The sequence below is a fragment of the Staurois parvus genome, unplaced genomic scaffold (genome assembly GCF_062004578.1).
Source record: "Staurois parvus isolate SC_StPar_1 unplaced genomic scaffold, SC_StPar_1.0 ptg000840l, whole genome shotgun sequence".
Classification (NCBI taxonomy): Eukaryota; Metazoa; Chordata; class Amphibia; order Anura; family Ranidae; genus Staurois; species Staurois parvus.
This window is the reverse complement of record NW_028318636.1, coordinates 137,622-161,381: the sequence shown is the minus strand read 5'-3', so window position 1 is coordinate 161,381 and position 23,760 is coordinate 137,622. Positions and strand designations below refer to the sequence as shown.

The 23,760-nt window shown below is 41.5% G+C and overlaps 2 protein-coding genes across 3 annotated transcripts in view; one reads left to right on the top strand and one right to left on the bottom strand.

Moving 5' to 3' along the window:
* The window catches only part of DDX54 (DEAD-box helicase 54), a 33,125-nt gene extending 26,895 nt beyond the window's left edge, over positions 1–6,230 (bottom strand). The window contains exons 1-3 of the mRNA XM_089655416.1: positions 5,978–6,230; positions 683–797; positions 229–299 (exon numbers count right to left, since the gene is read on the bottom strand). Of these exons, the coding sequence (XP_089511542.1) occupies positions 229–299; positions 683–797; positions 5,978–6,097 (306 nt within the window). The 5' untranslated portion in view covers positions 6,098–6,230. The remainder of the gene's footprint in view (positions 1–228; positions 300–682; positions 798–5,977) is intronic.
* RITA1 (RBPJ interacting and tubulin associated 1) lies at positions 6,225–23,546 on the top strand. 2 transcript variants are annotated; one of them, XM_089655418.1, is made up of 3 exons: positions 6,225–6,296; positions 17,506–17,816; positions 20,295–23,546. In XM_089655418.1, the coding sequence occupies exons 2-3, from the start codon at positions 17,524–17,526 to the stop codon at positions 20,719–20,721; spliced, it is 720 nt and encodes a 239-aa protein (XP_089511544.1). In that variant the 5' UTR covers positions 6,225–6,296; positions 17,506–17,523; the 3' UTR covers positions 20,722–23,546. The 2 variants fall into 2 exon arrangements, with proteins under 2 accessions (XP_089511544.1, XP_089511543.1); XM_089655417.1 differs by lacking the exon at positions 6,225–6,296 and adding an exon at positions 6,459–6,499.
* The last annotated feature ends 214 nt before the right edge of the window (positions 23,547–23,760 follow it).

Below are 23,760 nucleotides of genomic sequence, written 5' to 3'. Positions count from 1 at the left end.
TGGTGACACCGCCATACTTTGTAACTATATGCCTCTTCTAAGATTGTAGAAATAAAATACGGTTCTCTCTAAATTGTCATTTGTTAGAAAATTTTTGTCTAATGTGTACCTTAAAAGTCCCACCAACAAGAGGGCTCCCCCAATGTATTTTCTAGGGGCAATGGCACTTCTTGTATCACACCCATTCCTTTCTTGTATTCTAAGAAGCTAAGACTCTAATAGCCTCACCTTTCTTTGAATTGGAGTTGGAACCTTGTACCCTTTCTTCATTACACCCTTAAAGACAGGGTAACTAAGACCTGGTGAGCAAATGTAAAGGAAATGTCAAAAAACAAAGATTTTCTACAAAGTTAAAATCCACAGTAATATTTTTCATTTACGACAACTTAAATGGCAAACATTTTTTCTCTGGTATAATAATATAAGTGGGTATGATTAAAATGGCATGAGATAGTATGCTCTGAGGATGGGGGAATTGTAACAAATGGTAACATTGTAAGTCATATGAAGGTGAACACCGCTGCATGTATATTTAAAAAACACACTGCTACCCCATTCAATAGTTATAATAAAGGTCTTTTGTTTAATCAGATACAACGTAGAGGTTATTCATTGTTCCACTTAGTTACATTCTGTTTTCTTTTCCTAACACAACAGACAAAAAAAAAAAAAAACACCATACCCATTGACTGAAATCCTCCTGACTTCTTTTTCTTTTTGTTCTGTGCTCGGACCAGTTGTCTAGTGTCCAATTCTGTATCAGAACCAACATCTGCAGTAGGGAACGATGGGAGGTGCTTTATGGGGGGTGGAAACAAAAGACAAAAAAAACAAAAACATTACATTGAAATGATTTTACTTTTGTTTATATTATCTCTTAAAGTGTTACTAAACCCAAAACAGTAAAATCAGTCTGTATATGCAGTAAAGCATGCCTGTTATACTCACTGTGGAACCTAAGGGGTTAATCCTGTGAATTGTGTAAAAAGGCTGTTTGATCCTTTCTTCTCTGTTCCACCCCTTTTTTCTAGCGACCACCACTTATCTCCAGACTGAACGGTAGGCCTGCACATGCTCAGTTTGGTGTATATTGCTAGAGAACATTTTTTTTTTTTTGGAAGAGTGCATGTGATCAGCATGGGGCTAATCAGCACTGTCCAGACAGAAGTCAGGGGATTTCCATCTTCCTAGAGCAGAAAGAAAACTCCTACAAGCTTTAGCTAGTGCTGGGCTGAACACTGATAGAAGTCACAAGACTGCTATATACTGCTGATGAGAAAAGATATATAGCAGTTTATATTTACTAAAATAATTGCATTTCCATGTTCTGTGTACTGCAGGAGACCAGATATAGCAGATGCAGGGTCCTGGGTTTAGTAACACTTACGTTTGAATATCAAAATAAAACTGTGACTTAAATAAACATTACTAGAACATCTCTAGAGACTAAAGACAACAGCTTAAAAAAATTTTAACCCCGCCTGTCAGTGATCCAACATTGAAGCTAAGTTCACAATTGGGATGTCTCTGAAAAGTGTTCTGAGGTGGATCTCATTTCAGAGGGCGGCTAAGCAGTTGCTTTCAAGCGTTCAGGAGGTGATTCTGCAGCCTTCTGCATGCCTGTTCTTTTTTTCTTTTGCTGAACAGCAATTTTTCTGTTTCAATGTTTTATTGAAGGTTAACATATAAATAGGCAACAATACAGCCATAAGCCTTTGATGGTAACTGCAAAAAGAGCTTGCAATGCAGGTGAGACACAAACAGAGAAAGCATACATTGACAACGTTTATGGTAGGTGCAGCAAACCCAGATATGAAAGTTTACCCCCCCAGAGAAAATCAAGAGCAGGAACAAGGGAATGTGTACACTAACTCCACGGGTGCAGCTCAAGTAAACCAGAGCCTGATATCTGATCACAAAAAGGGAACAGGGTGTTACTCGGCCTTTAAAGTGTTACTAAACCCACAATAGTAAAATCAGTCTGTATATGCAGTAAAGCATGCTTGATATACTATGGAACCGAAGGGCTTAAACCTCTGCATTGTGTAAAAATGAAGTTTGATCCTGAGTTCTCTGATCCTCCCCTTCTTCCAGTGTCCCCCTCTTATCTCCTGATAAGACATATCATGTGGAGACACTCTGCACTTGCTCAGTTTGGTGTGACTTGCTAGAGAGCTTTTTTTTTCCTTGGAAGAGTGCTTGTGATCAGCACAAGACCAATCAGCACCGTCCAGACAGAGGTCAGGGGTTCTGCACCATCCTAGAGCAGAAAGAAAACTCCTCCTACAAGCTTTAACGACTGCTCTGCTTAACACTGATAGAAGTCACAAGACTGCTCTAACTGCTGATGAGAAAAGGTATTTAGCAGTTTATATTAACTAAAATAATTCCTTTTCCATGTTCTGTGTACTGCGGGAGACCAGATATAGTGAATGCAGGGTCCTGGGTTTAGTAACACTTTAAGTCATAATAGGACATTAATCCATCAAACGGAAAAGTTAAAAGAGTGGAATAGAAGGGAGGAAATGAATAGGAATTTTTAAAGGAACTAATAGGCCAAAAACGCAGGCCAAGAGTTTGGCTTCAGTTTCTGCGCAACCCTGTTGACTCGATTGGGCAATTTTGGCAATAGTGCAGCCTGTCAACTCAACAAGCCATGTTAAATTTGCTGCTTCCATGATGTGAAGCCTCACAGCATGTACACAGGCCCCTCTGGTGGTATGGTAAGAGTAAAGGAGAATAAGTATAGCCAAAGCTAACGTCACAGGCTCCAGGTCCAGGCTTCCCCTCCACAGCTCAGCACTATAGTGAGCACTGGTGGGATAGAGAACGGAGCTGGTGACTAATAGTCACCGTCTCCCTGCTCACTGAAGACCAAGTACAGAGTGATCAGTGGTTTGTAATCACTCAGTTCTCGGTCTTAGAGGCAGCGGGGCACAGATGCAGCATGGATCGATGCTGCATTCACCTAAGTGAGTATGTGTTTGTTTTTTTCCCCCAAAACTTCTCTTTTAAGGTTGGTGGTTAAACCACAGCTCAACCATCTCTTCTTACCATCCATGTGAAAGAGGCCTTAAAAGCAAACCAAAGGCTCAAAATATTGACAGCTGACACTGCTTGCTAACAACTTTTTCAGGATCGTTATGTACAAGGGGATCACAAAAACCCAATGCATCTTAATGTGAAGATCTGAACACTTCTCTGTATTAACAAAAGACACCCACATTCCGTCCTACACTTTCCTATTGTCCTGTTACTTCAGTAGGAAGCTTTACAGGGCAATAGAAAGATGTAGTAGAAAGTGGTACAGTCTTGAGACAAAAAGGAGTAGAAATCAAGTCTTGTGAATGCTTTGCACCTGCATTTAAGTCCTATGGTCAGTATAAGAAGATGCAACACTGGTATGATTTTTATATTGACATTGGTCCAGCTTGGATGCATTCCTCATACCTGACAGATCCCTGTGGAAGCTGCATATCACTGCCATAGTCACCACTACTACATCTATTTTCCGGGTCCGATGCGGAGTGGCTTCCCTTCTAAATAGTGATCACAGGATGTCCCTCAGTTGGCACTGCCACTGTTCAGAGACCACCTTATATTGTTTAATGAATACAAGATGTTATCTGACTGGATGAGATGGAGATTGTGATGCCATCACCACCTCATGTAATCAGAGAAAGCCTTGTTTTAGCATGTTAAATGGCACCACAATGCATTAATGCAAGTTATATGTGTTACCATCACATACAAGTGTGGATTTCGCCAAAGAGCTGTCCCAGAACAGAGTCCAAATTCACCTGTTGTACCTCCCAGGAAGCTGTCAAAGTGGACAGCCAAATTTAGGCACTGCAGGCATACCCAGCAGCTGTGTGTATACCAGTATTTGTCAACTTATGAGCTAAAGAGGGTCTCAAATGCACCCCCTGTCATCACAAAAGGGCAGCACACAATGTTCAATGTACGTTATGCTTGAGAGGACTGTGAAACTACAAACCTAAGGCTAGGTTCACACTATGTATTTCCTTTGAATCGCACAGGAATGTGTACTGCATTCCTGTGTATTTCACATGTGATTCAGTGTGGTTCAAATTGAGCCCATTCATTTGTAATGGGCTCAAATCGCACCACAACACACCAAAGTAGTGCATGCACTGCAACCAAAGCGCATGGTAGTTTTGTACCAAGCAAACAGGTGCAGACAAATGCATTGCATTTGTGACCTGCATATGGGGTGTCATTAACATTGCACTGACACCTCCTGCAGATTGCAAGTGGAGCACGTTTTGAAAATGGTGCAGGAAATTCACACTGATAACGGGTTTCCAACACCATTCTAGTATGAACCTGAGCTAATGAAGGTCGGAGAGTGTGGACATGCTACATTTTCTTTCTGGGTATATGCTGCAGAAGACAATACAAACCTGGCAACCAGTACATGAGGTTAGTAGAGATCAATACTATTATCTTAATCAATTTTTCCACTACAGACTGCAAAGGCCCAAGGGCCACACATCATATACCAAAGAGCCACGGGTTGGACACCAGGGGTGTATATGTACAGCTGCGGGGAGTGGCATGCCTTTGCAGCCTGTGATTGGCTGTCTACTTTGACAGCTTCCTGACAGGATATCTCAGGTGGAATTGGACTCCTGTCCAAACACTTCTGAGATCATCTATGGTGAAACTGGGTAAGTACAGCATTCCCTTACTTGAGCAGGAAGTGAAGGGAAAGCTCCTCTACGGGACTCAAACAGTAAAACAAACTTACAGACTTTTCTTATGATATCCAAAACAAAACTCAAAACAGCTAAGGCTACATAAAAGGGGTTAGACAAAAATATAGAACCACTACATTATTTGCAGGTGTGAAAGTGACATGTTCCACATTGAAAGCGGAATATATGTGACATTTTTTTGCTTCTGTGTGATGAGACACCTAGCTAACAGGTGGGAATCTTTCGTCATTCATTGCATGCACTGCTAGTAATGTGGAGTCATTTCAGAGCTTACTGAGCTTCAAAGAGGGCAAATTGTTAATGCCCACTTAGCTGGGGCCTCTGGGACTGAAGTTGCCAATGTATCTGCCATGTTGCAAGGTACAGTATCAAAGGTTATGACAGCATATTCAGTTTCCGGGAAACTGTCATCTGATAAGCATAAGCGCGGTTGATATGGTCAACTGACCGAAAGAGACAAAAAGGACATTGTGCAGGACTGTGAGCTGGAATAAGAAAACTGCTGAAAAAGTGACTGCAGAGCTCAATCTCAGTCTTCGAGGGAAACTGTATATGCCGTCATAACCTTTTTGATACTGCACCTCGTGACATGGCAAATAAAATGGCACCAGTTGCCATTTTATTTGCCGTGTCACGAGGTACAGTATCAAAGGTTATGACGGCATATACAGTTTCCCTCGAAGACTGAGATTGAGCTCTGCAGTCACTTTGCAGCAGTTGTTTTCTTCCAGATCTCAATCCTGCGCAATGTCCTTTCGGTCAGTTGATCTCAGTTATGCTCATCAGATGACGTTTTGACAGAAACCGTATATGTTGTTATAACCTTTGATATTGTACCTTGTGACACGGCAAATACATTGGCAACTTCAGTCACAGAGGCCCCAGCTAAGCTGCACCAACAATTTGCCCTCTGTGAAGCTCAGTAAGCTCTGACATGACTCCGTATTACTAGCAGCGCATGCAGATAACGAAAATGAGGCTTCGCACCTGTTATCTAGGTGTCTCATCACACAGCAGAAGAAAGAATGTTACATCATTTCTGCTTTTAACATGAAACACGTGGTCACTTTCACACCTTAATGATGTAGTGTTCCATTTTCGTGTCTAGCCCCAGTATGTGGAATATGTTAGATTTCCTATGCATCCTGTCTGAGTTGCAGACAACTCCCTGAGGTCAGATCAATGTGAACAAGTCTGAGTCAAGTCCCCTAACACGATCCTGACTTCCAGGCTCTTACCACTCCATCCTGCTCGGGAACCCCAGCGGTGACATCAAACTCCCCGGTGTCGCTCTCCTCTCCCCCCCGCTCCTGAGCCGATTTCCGTGCCCGGTGTCCCTTCTTCTTCTTCTGAGCCATGCCTACAGTTCTGCTCTTCAGTAATCAGCCTTGGCCGGTCCCACACAGCAACGGTCCCCCTAAAACACAGAGACTCCTCAGCTCAGACAGGTCACACACGTGTCTCTCCTCAACCCGGAAGTGATGGTGTGACCGACTTCCTGGACCATACCTTTGCGCTCAGAGCACGGGGGTAGGTTGTTTCTTCCGACCTCTCTAGGTATGTTGTCTGCCGCGCCTATCTTCCTAATGTCAGTCCAAAGCTGAGTGAGGAGGATGAGAGCCGGGTACTGGGGTCTCGGAGGGGCTTTGTGTGTCTTAGGAAGGGAGAAGCAGGGAGTAGGACCCTCCCGGGGTGATTGGGTAGTGCCGGGCGGGAGGTGTTTATGTTGTCACTATGGGAGCCTGGAGCTGAGCTGGACGGTAACAGTATGCTGCTACAGATGATTGCATGGTTGTCAGGGACCCCCAGTGTCCTCCTACTACAAGAACTGCATGTCCATTCAGGAAAGGCTGAGGGTGCAGAATGTCTCCACCATAATAGCAGGCCTCTGTTCCCTGGCTGAGAGACATCATCTCAGTGGGAAACCTAGCAGTGAACCCGTGTGTTGTCAATGGAAAGGAATACATTCACTGTGTGAGCTCTAGTCAGAGCTTACACAGAGCCCAGGACTCAACCTACTCCAATCACAGAGCTGGGCCAATCACATCCTCCCTCGTGCCTGTTAGTGCTGGTCAGATTGGTGGGGGAGGAAAGAAAGGCCGGGGAGGGGTACTTTTAGGCTACGTTCACATCTATGCAGTTTGCATTTGATCTGTTTCTGCAGTGCATTTTGCAGTCCGTTTTTTGTTTTTGCTGCGTTTTTAATTTTCAACTTGTTGCTAAGCAGATTAAAACGCATCAAAAATGCACTACATGTTTTTCTGCAGCGTTTTCATTGAATTCTATAGAACCAAAAACACAATGTTTAAAAAAGTCCCTGACCCTGTCCAAAAAAATGCACCAGGTGAAAACACGAAGATGTGAACCTGTCCCATAGGAAATCATGTGAAATGGACTGCTGTGCGTTTCTACAACACACAGCAGAAAACGCTTATGTGTGAACCTAGACTTGGACCTCGTGCACAGGAGATGTCTATAAAAGCCTTCCTGACACCACAGCTCCTGGAAGGAAAATGATGCTTTGAAAAAACCAGTAAAAGCCACGTATTGCACACGTTTAGGTGCGTCTAGCGTTAAGTAAAGTTATTCATTTATTCTGGCCATTAGAATGCATTAACACTCAAACGCTAGACACTAGGGCTTCCACCTCATCCCTTTAAAACCAAACACATATTAATTACACAGGTTCTGTGGCTGATTAAAGTGTTACGAAACCCACACCAGTAAAATCAGTCTGTATATGCAGTAAAGAATGCTTGTTATACTCCCTGTGGAACCTTAGGGGTTAATCCTCTGCATTGTGTAAAAACGCTGTTTGATTCCGACTTTTCTGATCCTCCCCTTCTTCCAGTGTCCCCCTCTTATCTCCTGATAAGACATATCATGTGGAGTCACTCTGAACATGCTTAGTTTAGTGTGTATTGCTAAAGAGGTTTTTTTTTTCTTGGGAGAGTGCATGTGATCAGCACAGGGCCAATCAACACTGTGCAGAGAGAGGTCTGTATCCTCCTAGAGCAAAATGAAAACTCCTTCTACAAACTTTAACATGTTCTGTGCTGGACACTGATAGAAGTCACAAGACTGCTATATACTGCTGATGAGAAAAGGTATTTAGCAGTTTATATTTACTAAACAAAATAGCATTTCCATGTTTTGTGTACTGTGAAAGATGAGATATAGTGAATGCAGGGTCCTGGGTTTGTTAACACTTTAAGATGGTAATTAAAGTGTTACTAAATCCATGCCCCTGCATTCACAATATCTCGTCTTTCACAGTATACAGAACATGAAAATGCTATTTTGTTTAGTAAATATAAATTACTAAATACCTTTTCTCATTAGCAGTATATAGCAGTCTTGTGACTTCTATCAGTGTCCAGCAGAGCACTGGTTAAAGCTTGTAAGAGGAGTTTTCATTTATCCCTGATTGTCCTATGAGGCTGCATAACACCTGACCCTCTGTCTGGACAGCACTGATGGGCCATGTGTTGATCACATGCATTCTCCCAAACAAAAAAAAAACTACCTAGCAATACACACCAAACTGAGCATCTGCAGACTGACTCCTAGAGCTCTGTACTATCAGCAGATGGATTGGGGACAGTTGAAGAAGGGGAGAATCAGAGAAGTCAGGATCAAACAGCCTTTTTACTAAATGCAGAGGATTAACCCCTTAGGTTCCACAGTGAGTATAACAAGCATGCTTTCCTGCATATACAGACTGATTTTACTGTTGTGGGTTTAGTAACACTTCAAACTCAGTGCCTTATCTGCAATAAACTAGCCTCAGAATCTGTGTAATTAGTATGTGTTTGGTTTTAAAGGGATGAGGGGGCAACCCTACGCTAGACCCATCTAGCATTTAGGACCGTTCACCATTCTTTCTGCTCTTCAGCTCCTCTCCTGAATTGGCCCTAAGGCTAGGCTCACATCTGTGCATTTTTTTACTACGTTTGCAGATCCACAGAAATCCATGTAACCATATTTTCTATGGCTCCCGTTCACATCTATGCAGTTTCCTGCAATGTGTTTTTTGGGGGAGGTGGAGGGACTTTTTTTTATACATGCAGCAATGTTCTTGCGTTTTTGGTGTGTTTTTCTTGTTTTTCAACAGATATGTCCTCCTTGCAAAATCAACACTGCCCAAAAAATGCAAAAGGCATCAAAAACATGCATGCAAAAATGCAATAGCGCCAGAAAACATGCATCAAAAACGTACCAACTGCACATGCATATACAGGTGAAACTTGAAAAATTTGAATATCGTGCAAAAGCTCATCTATTTCAGTAATGCAACTTAAAAGGTGAAACTAATATATGAGATAGACTCATTACATGCAAAGCAAGATAGTTCAAGCCGTGATTTGTCATAATTGTGATGATTATGGCTTACAGCTCATGAAAACCCCAAATCCACAATCTCAGAAAATTAGAATATTGTGAAAAGGTGCAATATTCTAGGCTCAAAGTGTCCAACTCTAATCAGCTAATTAAGCCATAACACCTGCAAAGGGTTCCTGAGCCTTTAAATGGTCTCTCAGTCTGGTTCAGTAGGAATCACAATCATGGGAAAGACTGCTGACCTGACAGTTGTGCAGAAAACCATCATTGACACCCTCCATATGGAGGGAAAGCCTCAAAAGGTAATTGCAAAAGAAGTTGGATGTTCCCAAAGTGCTGTATCAAAGCACATTAATAGAAAGTTATGTGGAAGGGAAAAGTGTGGAAGAAAAAGGTGCACAAGCAGCACGGATGACCGCAGCCTGGAGAAGATTGTCAGGAAAAGGCCATTCAAAAGTGTTGGGGACTTTCACAAGGAGTGGACTGAGGCTAGAGTCAGTGCATCAAGAGCCACCACACACAGATGGATCCTGGACATGGGCTTCAAATGTCGTATTCCTCTTGTCAAGCCACTCCTGAACAACAAACAACTTCAGAAGCGTCTTACCTGGGCTAAAGAAAAACAGACCTGGTCTGTTGCTCAGTGGTCCAAAGTCCTCTTTTCTGATGAGAGCAACTTTTGCATCTCATTTGGAAACCAAGGACCCAGAGTATGGAGGAAGAATGGAGAGGCACACACTGCAAGATGCTTGAAGTCCAGTGTGAAGTTTCCACAGTCTGTGTTGATTTGGGGAGCCATGTCATCTGCTGGTGTTGGTCCCCTGTGCTTTATTAAGTCCAGGGTCAACGCAGCCATCTACCAGGAGATTTTGAAGCACTTCATGCTTCCTTCCGCAGACGAGCTTTATGGGGATGCTGACTTCATTTTCCAGGAGGACTTGGCACCTGCCTACACTGCCAAAAGCACCAAAACCTGGTTCAATGACCGTGGGATTACTGTGCTTGATTGGCCAGCAAACTAGCCTGAATTGAACCCCCTTAGAGAATATATGGGGCATTGCCAAGAGAAAGATGAGAGACATGAGACCGAACAATGCAGAAGAGCTGAAGGCCGCTATTGAAGCATCCTGGTCTTCCATAACACCTCAGCAGTGTCACAGGCTGATAGCTTTCATGCCACGCTGCATTGAGGCAGTAATTGCTGCAAAAGGGGCCCAAACCAAGTACTGAGTACATATGCATGCTTATACTTTTCAGAGGTCTGATATTGTTCTCTGTACAATCCTTGTTTTATTGATTGCATGTAATATTCTCATTTTCTGAGATTGTGGATTTGGGGTTTTCATGAGCTGTAAGCCATAATCATCACAATTATGACAAATCACGTCTTGAACTATCTTGCTTTGCATGTAATGAGTCTATCTCATATATTAGTTTCACCTTTTAAGTTGTATTACTGAAATAAATGAACTTTTGCACGATATTCTAATTTTTCGAGTTTCACCTGTATATGAACCTAGCCTTGAGTAAACTAAACTCTAAAGTTTGACCCCAAGTTTGCAAAAAGAAAATAATAAATAGCCCAGCGCTTGTTGAAACAGCAATTTTCACTGCAGTACTCACCTTCTGCTCAGGACTGTCCAATACAGATTTGCTTCTCTGTGATTCAGTGCCAGTTCTGGATGTAATTTAGCCTACTTCCTGTGAGTTAGGGTGTCATGGACACACCTCCTAATGGTGCCTCAGCAAGGAAGCCTGGTGTTACAGTCAGGGTGCAGAGAACAGCTGTCATGTCACCATGAGCGCTAGTGATGAGCCTGTTCAGAACTCATTTGAGTAAGCTTGTCAAGAAGCTGTAACCTGTACTGGGCCAATCATCTATGGCAGGGGTGTCAAACTGGCGGCCCTCCAGCTGTTGCGAAACTACAAGTCCCATCATGCCTCTGCCTTTGGGAGTAATGCATGTAACTGTCAATCTTGCAATGCCTCATGAGACTTGTAGTTTGGCAACAGCTGGAGGGCCATCAGTTTGACACCCGTGATCTATGGCCAGGGCATTGCTCACCCCACAGCTGCACATATACATGCCCTCTGTATCCGTATAGAGAGGGGAATGCCCTGGCCGTAGATACTTGACCCAGAACAGGTGATAGCTTCCTGACAAGCTCGCTCACGAGTTCAGACCAGGATCATCACTAGGTCACTAGCATCCCTAATGAGTTCCATACTTCCCTCCACAGGTGTAACTTTAGTAAGCCCAGTGTGAACGAGGCCTTAGAGCTAGTGATGCATCGGTTTATCGGCCACTGAAAATTATCAACCGAAAATAGGGTTATCAGCATTTTGGCAATTAAAAAATAAAAAAATTGCCATAATGATAACTGACTTCCATGCAAAATTGTGTTCCATTGACTTCAATGAACAATCGTGTCCTTTTGACTTCAATGCAGTCGTGTCCCATTATCTTCAATGCAAAAACACCCCCTATTGACGTAAATGCAAAATCGCTTGCCATTGATTTCAATGCAAAATCACGTTCCATTGCCATCAATACAAAAATGCTCCCTTCTGACTTCAATGCAAAATCACATCCATTTGATTTCAATGCAAAATTACGTTCCATTAGCATCAATACAAAAACGCTCCCTTCTGACTTCAATGCAAAATCACATCCCATTGATTTCAGTGCAAAATCGCATTCCATTGACTTCAATGCAAAAACGCCCCCTATTGACTTCAATGCAAAATCATGTCGACTTCAATTCATAATTTCTGCCTATTAATCTCAATGCAAAAATGCCTCTATTCAAGTTTTTTAATTCTATATATATTTCATTTTATTTTTCTGTTCAATTTTTGTGTGTTACTTTCATTAAAAGTTATTTTACGTTACTAGATTGTATTTTCTAGATTCATATTCATTTAATTTCATATTAATTGAAAAGTCAAATATAATACAATTATACAGTCAGGTCCATAAATATTGGGACATTGACACAATTCTATCATTTTTGGCTCTGTACACCGCCACAATGGATTTGAAATGAAACAAACAAGATGTGCTTTAACTGCAGACTGTCAGCTTTAATGTGAGGGTATTTACATCCAAATCAGGTGAACAGTGTAGGAATTACAACAGTTTGCATATGTGCCTCCCACTTGTTAAGGGACCAAAAGTAATGGGACAGTTGGCTTCTCAGCTGTTCCATGGCCAGGTGTGTGTTATTCCCTCATTATCCCAATTACAATGAGCAGATAAAAGGTCCAGAGTTTATTTCAAGTGTGCTATTTGCATTTGGAATCTGTTGCTGTCAACTCTCAAGATGAGATCCAAAGAGCTGTCACTATCAGTGAAGCAAGCCATCATTAGGCTGAAAAAACAAAACAAACCCATCAGAGAGATAGCAAAAACATTAGGCGTGGCCAAAACAACTGTTTGGAACATTCTTAAAAAGAAGGAACGCACCGGTGAGCTCAGCAACATCAAAAGACCCGGAAGACCACAGAAAACAACTGTGGTGGCTGACCGAAGAATTCTTTCCCCGGTGAAGAAAACACCCTTCACAACAGTTGGCCAGATCAAGAACACTCTCCAGGAGGTAGGTGTATGTGTGTCAAAGTCAACAATCAAGAGAAGACTTCACCAGAGTGAATACAGAGGGTTCACCACAAGATGTAAACCATTGGTGAGCCTCAAAAACAGGAAGGCCAGATTAGAGTTTGCCAAACGACATCTAAAAAAGCCTTCACAGTTCTGGAACAACATCCTATGGACAGATGAGACCAAGATCAACGTGTACCAGAGTGATGGGAAGAGAAGAGTATGGAGAAGGAAAGGAACTGCTCATGATCCTAAGCATACCACCTCATCAGTGAAGCATGGTGGTGGTAGTGTCATGGCGTGGGCATGTATGGCTGCCAATGGAACTGGTTCTCTTGTATTTATTGATGATGTGACTGCTGACAAAAGCAGCAGGATGAATTCTGAAGTGTTTCGGGCAATATTATCTGCTCATATTCAGCCAAATGCTTCAGAACTCATTGGACGCCGCTTCACAGTGCAGATGGACAATGACCCAAAGCATACTGCAAAAGAAACCAAAGAGTTTTTTAAGGGAAAGAAGTAGAATGTTATGCAATGGCCAAGTCAATCACCTGACCTGAATCCGATTGAGCATGCATTTCACTTGCTGAAGACAAAACTGAAGGGAAAATGCCCCAAGAACAAGCAGGAACTGAAGAGAGTTGCAGTAGAGGCCTGGCAGAGCAATGAAACCCAGCGTCTGGTGATGTTTATGCGTTCCAGACTTCAGGCTGTAATTGACTGCAAAGGATTTGCAACCAAGTATTAAAAAGTGAAAGTTTGATTTATGATTATTATTCTGTCCCATTACTTTTGGTCCCTTAACAAGTGGGAGGCACATATGCAAACGGTTGTAATTCCTACACCGTTCACCTGATTTGAATGTAAATATGCTCAAATTAAATCTGACAGCCTGCACTTAAAGCACATCTTGTTTGTTTCATTTCAAATCCATTGTGGTGGTGTATAGAACCAAAAATGTTAGAATTGTGTCGATGTCCCAATATTTATGGACCTGACTGTATATGTAAAAATATAATATATAAAAAGCTGTCCATTTCGGTTTGTTTTCAGCCAAGTGCATTCTGAATTTTTGGTTTCAGTCCAGAATTTTCTTTTTGGTGCACCACTACTTAGAACTGAAAATGTGGCTTGGATAAGTTCCGAAAAATCTTCAATATTATAGAACATATTCAGTTGAATGTGACTTACTACTATTAGCTTAACCCCAAAGTTTGTATTTTATTTAAAGTGATTTGTGGTGTTTTGACATTGGAAGAAGGCTAGTGTTTAAGAAGTGAATGTTGTATTTGGGTGTAAGGTCCACTTTAATTTCTACGTGAAGAGATGTTAACCCCATGTATATAACCTAGTTCTAGGATCCAGGGTCTTCCACAGACACAAAGGAACCAATCTTAAGATGACCTCATGAACTTACAGGCATGCAAAGTACCATGTAATTTATGAAACCACTAAACAGCTCTTCCACTCCCTCATCATATCACGACTCGATTACTGCAACTCCCTTCTTACTGGCCTGCCTCGCCGCTGGGTATCCCCGCTTCAGTCGGTCCTGAATACGGCAGCCAGACTCATTCACCTTTCCAACCGCTCTGTTTACGCCACCCCCCTCTGCCAATCCCTCCACAGTCTTCCGATTGCGCAACGGTCAAATTCAAAATCCTAACACTGACGTACAAAGCTGTCCACCATACTGCCCCGAACTACATCACTGACCTAATATCCAAGTACCACCCAACACGCACACTCCGCTCCTCACAAGACCTCCTTCTCTCTAGTTCCCTGGTCTCCTTTTCCCATGCCCACCTCCAGGACTTCTCCAGGGTGTCACCCATCCTCTGGAACTCCCTGCCCCAACCCATCAGATTATCACCTACTCTCCTCTCCTTTAGGCGCACCCTGAAAACCCATCTCTTTAGGGAAGCCTACCCCACCCCCTGCTAACCTGCCAACCTCATCCACTCTTCCTACCACTCCATCCCCCACAGCTATCTCCTCCTGTGCCACCATCCCCTCCCTCCTAGATTGTAAGCTCGAAAGAGCAGGGCCCTCAATCCCCTCATGTTTTGCATTGTATTGCTATTGTTCTGTCACATGTTCTGTCCCCGTTTGTAATGTACAGCGCTGAGCGAACTATCGGCGCTTTATAAATACTGTATAATAATAATCTGCAATGGCGATTTATACACTTTGTGGACACAACAGGCTTACTTTAACTACAGGGCTCTGGTATTTGATATTGTTAAGCATGTTTAGCAATTGGAAGGCAGTTGATTTGTACTAAGAGGTGCTGAGAATCTTCACATAATAAGCAGCGATTATTCACCTAACGTGTCCAATCATGTAGACGTATTAACCACTTGATGACAGCCCCATAGCAGATGTACTGCTACAGGGTGGCCGCGTTGTGCAAAATCACATAATTATACGTGATTTTGCATTTCCAGGTAGGTGGTGCACGTGTGCCACTCTACCCACGCTACAATTGGTTCCTGAGATTGTCAGTGACTCGGTGATCTTCGGTGAAGCTAAGAGGGGAGATATCTGTGTGTAAACAACACAGATCTCTCTCCTGTCAGCATGGATGTGCTGCTTCCTATCTCTCTGCACAGCAGAGAGATAAAAAGCAGCAGGTCCCCTTAATAAAAACACACTTTTCAAAGCAAAACATAAACAGCATACAGTTAACCCTTTGATTGCCCCAGATGTTAACCCCTCCTGCCCAGTGTCATTAGTACAGTGTCAGTGCTTTTTATTAGCAATGATCACTGTATTAGTGTCACTGGGGATGTCAGTGGCAGTTAGTTCCCACCCAGTGTCAGAATGCCCGCCGCAGTCCTGCTATAAGTTGTTGATCGCCGCCATTACTAGTATAAAAAAAATAAGTAAATACAAATTTCAGTATGTAGACGCTATAACGTTCACATAAACCAAATAATATACATATATTGGGATTTTTTTTTTTTTTTAGCAAAGACGTAGCAGAATACATTTTAGCCTAAATTTATGAAGGAGCTTTATTTTTTTCAATTGGATATGTTTTATAGTAAAAAATATAGGGTTTTTTTCAAAATTGTTAGTATTTTTTTGTTTATAGTGCAAAAAATAAAAACGGAGAGGTGAACAAATACCACCAAAAGAAAGCACTATTTGTGGGAAAAAAATGACATACATTTCATTTATGTACAGTGTTGCATGACCGCGCAATTGTCAGTTAAAGTAACACAGCGCCATATCACAAAACATTTCTGGTCATGAAGGGGGGTAAATCTTCTGTGGTTATGTGAAATATAATTTGCTTTTCACTTAATTGGATAATTGAAGTGAATATTTTTACAATTTGTGCAAAGCTTCTCAACTTCTTTAGTAAATTGTCCTAATTGTATATGGTCAGTCAGTTACCAGGACAGGAAATGTCAAAGTGGAACTACATTGTATCTAAGCACTACAAACTTAAAGTGCTGAACTCACTACCCCAATCCATCAGACTGTCACCTACCCTCCTCACCTTTAGGCGCACCCTGAAAACCCATCTCTTCAGGGAAGCCTACCCCACCCTCACCTAACAGCTGATCTCCTCTTACCCCTCCATTCCCCACAGCCACTTCCTCCTGTGCCACTATCCCCTCCCTCCTAGATTGTAAGCTCGAAAGAGCAGGGCCCTCGAACCCCTCGTGTATTGTATTGTTACTGTATTGTCTCATGTACTGTCCCCCACTATAATGTACAGTGCTGAGCAAACCTTTTGGCGCTATATAAATACTGTATAATAATAATAATTTAATTCATTTTTATTTTTCCAGGCAAATTCCCCCATCCACCCATGTCTCCATGTTTTATTTTGCTTAGAAATCACATTGTAAAACACCCTTAGCATTTATGGCTGTGGCCATCTTGAGCAAGGGCAGATGATTCATGTATCATTTCCTTCCTTGAATCCATCTACCCATAGATCAGGCAGGAGGGTGTGCTTAGCAGAGATAATCCATCCCCCTCCTGAAGACTCCTGGGATGCATGACATCATTTGCCTAGGCATGGAAACAAGGAAGTAAAGAATATAAAAAAAAAAGTAAATATGAGATACCTTCCTGTCTGTTTACTAATGCTAGCAGCATAAGGATTAAAAATAGTCAATGTTGATATAGAGAGTGAAGTTCCACTTTAAGTTGAAGTGTCAGATTCAAATATACGGAAAAAAAGAGGACAACAATAAGACAGCATGCACACAGCCATATAGGGGCTATACGGCACTAAGAGCCTTCATAATCACTTTCCTGGGGCCCTCAGCTGCTGAGTACAGCCATCCATTGAGATAAATGAAAAGATAGGGCTGCATGTAGTTATGCACCAGGGATTGTGTATTGCACCTGCATGTATATGGCTGTATGCTCTGAAAACCTCTAATTCATCTCAATGGGCCTCTATGCAGCAGCTGCAAGTCCATGGAAAGTGATTACACAGGCTCTGCACACTATACGGCATGTACATGTGGCCCAAGTCATTCATAAATATGACAATTTGCAATTTTATTAAAGCCTGAAGATTTTACATTCAAGTGTTCAGGTAGAGGAATTGCAGGATGTATCCTTGGATATTTAATATATTCTATCTAATTGTTTACCTGGTGCACTGTTTCTGATTTGATGTTGTTTATTCTATTATTTTGACTGATAATTCATAGAAATTATTTTAATTTTATGTTACATAATAATGCACTAAATGTGTAGACAAAATGTGCAGAATTGCAGATTACTCTGAATCAGACCTATTAGAGGTATGAATTATGATGATAATCTTGACCTTCTATGTACCATTTTTAGGTCCTCTGGCTTTGTTTTATGTTCTTTGTGGATATGTCTCTGGACCTCTCCATCACGGGACATCGTACCTCATTTCCTCCAAGAAAGGCTAGAAGTGTATATAGATTTAAAGCTGCTAATTCCTTTGTGGATGAGACCCTCTTTGGCAGATTTGGGGGCAAAGTAGATCCAGCCCTTCAGTGGACCACAGGTTCTCCAGGTCAAGTATCATTTTCATGGCACCCAGAAGCGGAAAAGGAGTCTAAAGTTCGTACCATTAGCAGGACTAGCTGCACCCCGCCAGGGACACCACGAAAGAAAATACATTATAGGTAGGCATTTCCCCTTCAATGTAATAATCTACAGAGCAAGAAACATTGTGATAGCAAGAATTTGTCTCTTTAGGATTTAGGAAATATATGGCTACTAGTGGTTACCTAAAAGTTTTGATATCATAATAGCTCCTAGTACTGCCTTATTAGCTGTGTAGAAGGCAGAAAATAAATGTCTACAATGGGGGGCCAATATGGTTTGTTATAACTTGGACTATACTGGGCACCTTCTCCTTTTCAACAACCAGTTCCCAAGACAACAACTAGGTGCTTCTCATTGTAACTGTTTCAGAGCAACAGGGCTTCAACTGCAGTAGTTCAAAAGATCAAGATAGAAATATGAAAACTGCTATTGCTGAAACAGTTAGAGGCTTAGGGCTCTCGGCTTCCCGTGTGTGTGTAATAGATGGAGTCAGGGAATTAAGGGGCAGCAATTGTCAGATTTCAATTGATGTCTGACCCTCTGAAACTCCAAGTACAGGCTAAGACTGAAAATCCAAAGCCTCCTTGTGTTTTGCCCTTTGCCTACACTTATGGAGATCTGCTCTGAAGCTGGAGTTCCACTGTAAGCACTTATGGTTGGCTGTTTTTACTGAGCGCAGTACAAACCTCTCAATGTGACCCATTAGGATTTTGTAAACGGTGGCTAGTTAAACTGACAAGTGCCTTTGAAGGGGAGACGTTCACCTTCTCCTAGATAAAATAAGTTAAAAAGGGGAAATGTAAATATTTCAGAATTCAGCTTGCATACAGTTGTGGCCAAAATTATTCAACCCCCAATGCTGTAAAGGGGTTTAGGGACTATAGTGTACATTTGGAATTGTATTCAGAATCAAATCCTACAAGGACGTTGTAACTACCCAAATGCAACTAAAATGACATCAATTGTTTATGTAATACAGTAGTAAATGGTTCTTATGTGGTTTCTTCATTGCCACAATTATTCAACCCCTTAAAGACTACCACTCTGAAGAACAGAGGTTCATACAGGTGCTTTCCATCAGGTATTGAAAACACCTGTGGATGTCACCGAGCAGCAATCAAGCATAATAAGCACCAATTAGGCAGCTTTAAAATGACTGTGATACTCAGCTCCTTCTAGACATTTACTGGTGTGGTTACAAACATGGTGAAGGCAAGAGAATGGTCCAGGAAGACAAGAGAAGAGGTGATTTCTCTTCACAGGAAGGGCAATGGCTATAAGAAGATTGCAAAGATGTTAAACATACCAAGAGACACCTTAGGAAGCATCATTCGCAAATTCAAGGCAAAGGGCACTGTTGAAACGCTACCTGGTCGTGGCAGAAAGAAGATGCTGACTTCGACTGCTGTGCGCTACCTGAAGCGTAGAGTGGAGAGAAGTCCCCGTGTGACTGCTGAGGAACTGAGAAAAGATTTGTCAGATGTGGGTACAGAAGTTTCAGCCCAGACAATAAGACGCACACTGCGTAATGAAGGCCTCCGTGCCAGAACTCCCAGGCGTACCCCCTTGCTGTCTCCAAAGAATAAGAAGAGTCGACTGCAGTATGCCAAAAGCCATGTGGACAAACCACAAAAGTTGTGGGATAGTGTTCTGTGGACTGATGAAACAAAATTAGAACTGTTTGGGCCCATGGATCAACGCTATGTTTGGAGGAGGAAGAACAAGGCCTATGATGAAAAGAACACCTTGCCTACTGTGAAGCATGGTGGAGGGTCAATCATGCTTTGGGGCTGTTTTGCTTCTGCAGGTACAGGGAAGCTTCAGCGTGTGCAAGGTACCATGAATTCTCTTCAGTACCAGGAGATATTGGATGGAAACGTGATGCAGTCCGTCACACACCTGAGGCTTGGGAGACGTTGGACCTTTCAACAGGACAATGATCCCAAGCATACCTCCAAGTCCACTAGAGCATGGTTGCAGAGGAAAGGCTGGAACATTTTGGAGTGGCCATCGCAGTCACCAGACTTAAATCCGATTGAGAACCTCTGGTGGGACTTAAAGAAAGCAGTTGCAGTGCGCAAGCCTAAGAATGTGACTGAACTGGAGGCCTTTGCCCATGAAGAATGGGCGAAGATACCCGTAGATCGCTGCAAGACACTTGTGTCAAGCTATGCTTCACGTTTAAAAGCTGTTATAACTGTAAAAGGATGCTGTACTAAGTACTAAGATTGAATGTCACTTGGGGGTTGAATAAAACTGATAATGCTGTGAGCACAGAAAAGACATTTGTGGTTATTTCATTATAACTGTTATGTTATATTTGTCTGACCTACAAGTGCCTCTTTAATGTAAATGTAAGCAAGATGACTGAATGATCAAAAGCAATGTCAAACTGGCCAAAACACTCAATTTCAGTGGGGGTTGAATAATTTTGGCCACAACTGTAGATATAATAATTAAAGGTTGAATGCTAAAACAACAGTTTGGAATGGGGCTGGCAATCAATATGAGCACTAATGTATGTTTGCCTTTTATTGTATTTCCCTTTTATTCAGAGTAAAGAGCCGCTCACCATCATATTGTGATGAGTCACTGTTTGGGCCAAAGGTGGAAGAATGTAGTTGGGAAGCACCATGGGTAAAAAAAGAAGATACTGTCCGGATTCGTCCCCTACTCTGGAGCCCACCTCCAGTAGTATGGCCACAGAGCTCCAAGCCAAATACCAAACAAATTCCACTCAAGGCTGTACACCCTCAAGATAATGGAAGCAGATCTTTGGAGACACAGAAGATGAAAGGAGACTTCTGGAAACCACCAGACAGTGACTCTGATTCTGGAGGATGCCCCTCTGTGGCAGGTCCTTCACCCAGTGCAAAGGGTCGCTGTAGCTCATCTGAAAAGAACACCATTCGATCTGCAAGCTGCTCAGGGAGACTTACTGCTAGGAGAGGTTCAATTACAGAACGACCACCATGGAAATGATGTTAATTTTATATTTAATTGTCTGGTTTGAAATTATGTATATATCAAGATGTACTGTATGTATGAACAACTTTTCAGCTAGTCGATAAAAGTTAGAAGAAATGAATGGGCGAGGAGTCATTAGAATTTGTTAAAGTGTAAGTTTTGGCAGATATAATACCATTATTATTATTTAAAAAAAATACTTAAATGTATTTTGAATAGTACCTCAACCTGTCATTGTACATCAGCTTTCAGACTGGTAAAGGAAGGGACAGCTTTGTAAGCCAATCGGGCTTTAACATATTGCAAAGGGCTGCAAAAAAAATGGAATGTGCTGATTGGAGCAGTGCAGTACAGCTGCTGTTCTTTCTGTATGTAGTTGCAGTCTTGATCCAACTGCATTGCCTTGAGAGGAGAAAAAAATAGTTTAATTTCATATAGATAAAAAGTTGAACGGGACTACAGTTTTTTCAGCAGGCAAGACAGTTCACACATAAGCATTTCTGCTTTGTGTTTAACTGTATGCCTACACTTACACTTTAAAGTGTGTATGTGGTTTTATAGCAAAGGACATGCAAAAAATCGAAAAGGTAGATGAAATATCCCCCAATCCCATTTTCTAAAATGATTAGTTTGCTGTTTTTATTAACATTCACATTATTCACTAGGACACATATAAGCATAACTAAGTCACATTATTGTTCTAGACACAAAGTACCACTGGTTCATATAACTAAAGCCAAGGGAAAAAAATACATTTCTCTAGCTACCAGGAACATTGTGGGACCTTTTTTGCTGCCTTCTAGTGAAAACCCACACATACGCTTTAAGCTGTTTATTTCTCCAAAAATGTTAAAATGGCTAGTTCACCATTTAAATGTATTTATTGCTAAATTGTTTTATTATTTCTTAGATACTGTGTATATTTTAATGTTTTATCCCTGTTCGGCTGTTTCCCTTCACTTTCTACCCTAAAGACAGAACAGGAAGTGAGAAGAAATCTCTACAAAGGAAATTGCCACTTATAAAGTTGTCACTGGAACAGGTGTCCCAATTTGAAGTATTTCCTCTATTCTTGTTCTGGTGACAACTGTAAAACTGGATTTCCATCAGTCTCTGTCCTGGTGGGACTGAAATGGCAGTACCTGATAGAGGTCATAAGCTCTAATCCAGGGTTCCATGGAACCCTAGGGTTTCTCTAGAGATTGCTAGGGGTTCCTTGAGCAATGAGGCGTTGATGTTTTTAGCTATCTGTCAGGGTGTAATTGTTCCCAATGAACACAAGCATAAGGAGCATTGTTCCCACTGACCATTACACTAATGTATAATGAGTTGTAGATATAGTAATTTTTGTCGGGTTCCCTGAAATTGGAAGGTTATTTCAAGGGTTCCCCTGTGTTGAAAAGGTTGAGAAAGGCTTCTCTAATCACTTAACAGGTGAAGGTATCGGTTTGGAAGGGTGCTGCTAAGGAATAAAAGGTACTGTTTTTCAGTACTACAGAATGATGATGATTATCCTTGTGCCTCTTTTCACTGGCATAGTCAAATCTTGAATCATAACTTATCAAGAAATCTCATATAGCAGCAAATACAGTAAGTTCCTATTAAATGTTGTTCAGTGAGTATGACTAAATTTAAATAATTAGGTTTGAGCTTTTTTTTTTTTTGCTAGCTTATGTAAACAAGAGCAAATATCATATTTAAGTTGTGCCTCTGCTTTTTTTAAAAAGAGTAAAAACCTGTTTATACACACTGTATTGCATCTATCACTTTCTAGCATGAGGACTCTTGCCTTGTTTTTGGAAATTATTGCAGAGGTGTAACCCATTTTGTCAATTCTCCAGTCAGTGTTGATGGGAGAATGACTTCCGCAGCTCTATTGTATTCTGCCAGCAGGGAAGGAGGGGGGGTCGTTGGTGGTTGAGCTTTCCCTGCTGGCAGAATACAATTACTGCCAGTGGCTATAGCCACAGGCAGTAATCGAATGCTAAAAATCTAACAGGCTGGTTGTACTCAAGTTGATTAATGGATCGACTTGGGTACAATCAGCCTGCCCATAGGTGGATGAGATCTTGGCTGGTCCCTGCTTAACTGGCCTAGATCCGATCCATCTGTGGCCAGCTTTAATTCTACTGCTCTGCTACTTGACCAAAACATGCTGTCAAAATATTATAAATTAAAAAAAAAAAACAGGTTTCCACATATTAGCAGTATTCTCCCTCATCATACTGTTTTACCTAAAATAAACCTGTCAGTCATTATAAAACTTGCACAAGTCTTAGCAAAGAGCAGAAACCACAGTATACCTACTTGTTCTAGGGGGCTCATAGAGGGCTTTATGTCGTGAAAAGCAATCGCAACAACTAGGATTTATATAAATATGGGAGAAATTCTTAATAATGACTAACTCCCACTGAAGTGCAATCTCAGAATTTTATTACCCTTTTCAATTGAATGGTAATAGTCCATGTGAATTGGAGAAAGCTGTACATGAAATAACTGTTGAAAGTATTATGTGTGCATGTGTGTAAAAAAGATTTTTTTCATTTTGGTTTGTAATTGTGCCTTGTCATTGAAGGAAAAAAGGGTGTGCCTTGCTTGCTAGTGTCCTTTTGTTGGAATGTGTGCCTCAGTATAAATTCTATAGACTCCTTGTATATTATTATGAAAAAGGAGATATGTGTTTTAAACAATTTATTCTGGTATTTATTTTGTGAGTGCTTTTCATCTAAATTCCAATGAGGTTTGTATTCTCTAAAAAAGTGTTCTCTCTATTTTGATGTCACATCTTTTATTTATGTACTGTCATTACCTTTGTAATAAATAATCAGTGATTGACAGAATCATGAGCTGGAGTCCATAGTCTTGAGTCTATAGTCCATATCCCAATCAATCAGTAATAATGGAACCAGCAAGAATAGAAATATGGGAACTGTCACTGCCAGCTTGTTTTGAGAGATGCATGATCTCAGGCTGTCTATCAGGAACTAAATCTACTGCGTCTTGAACTGGGGTTTCCCACAGCCTGGATCATGGCTTACCTGGTCTGTCACTGCG

What these genes read in the sequence shown, in the direction of transcription:
- RITA1 (XM_089655418.1), top strand. Translation starts at nt 17,524, where the DNA reads ATGTTCTTTGTGGATATGTCTCTGGACCTCTCCATCACGGGACATCGT. An exon ending in CGAAAGAAAATACATTATAG is followed by an intron (nt 17,817 to 20,294) that starts GTAGGCATTTCC and finishes CCTTTTATTCAG; the next exon opens with AGTAAAGAGCCGCTCACCAT.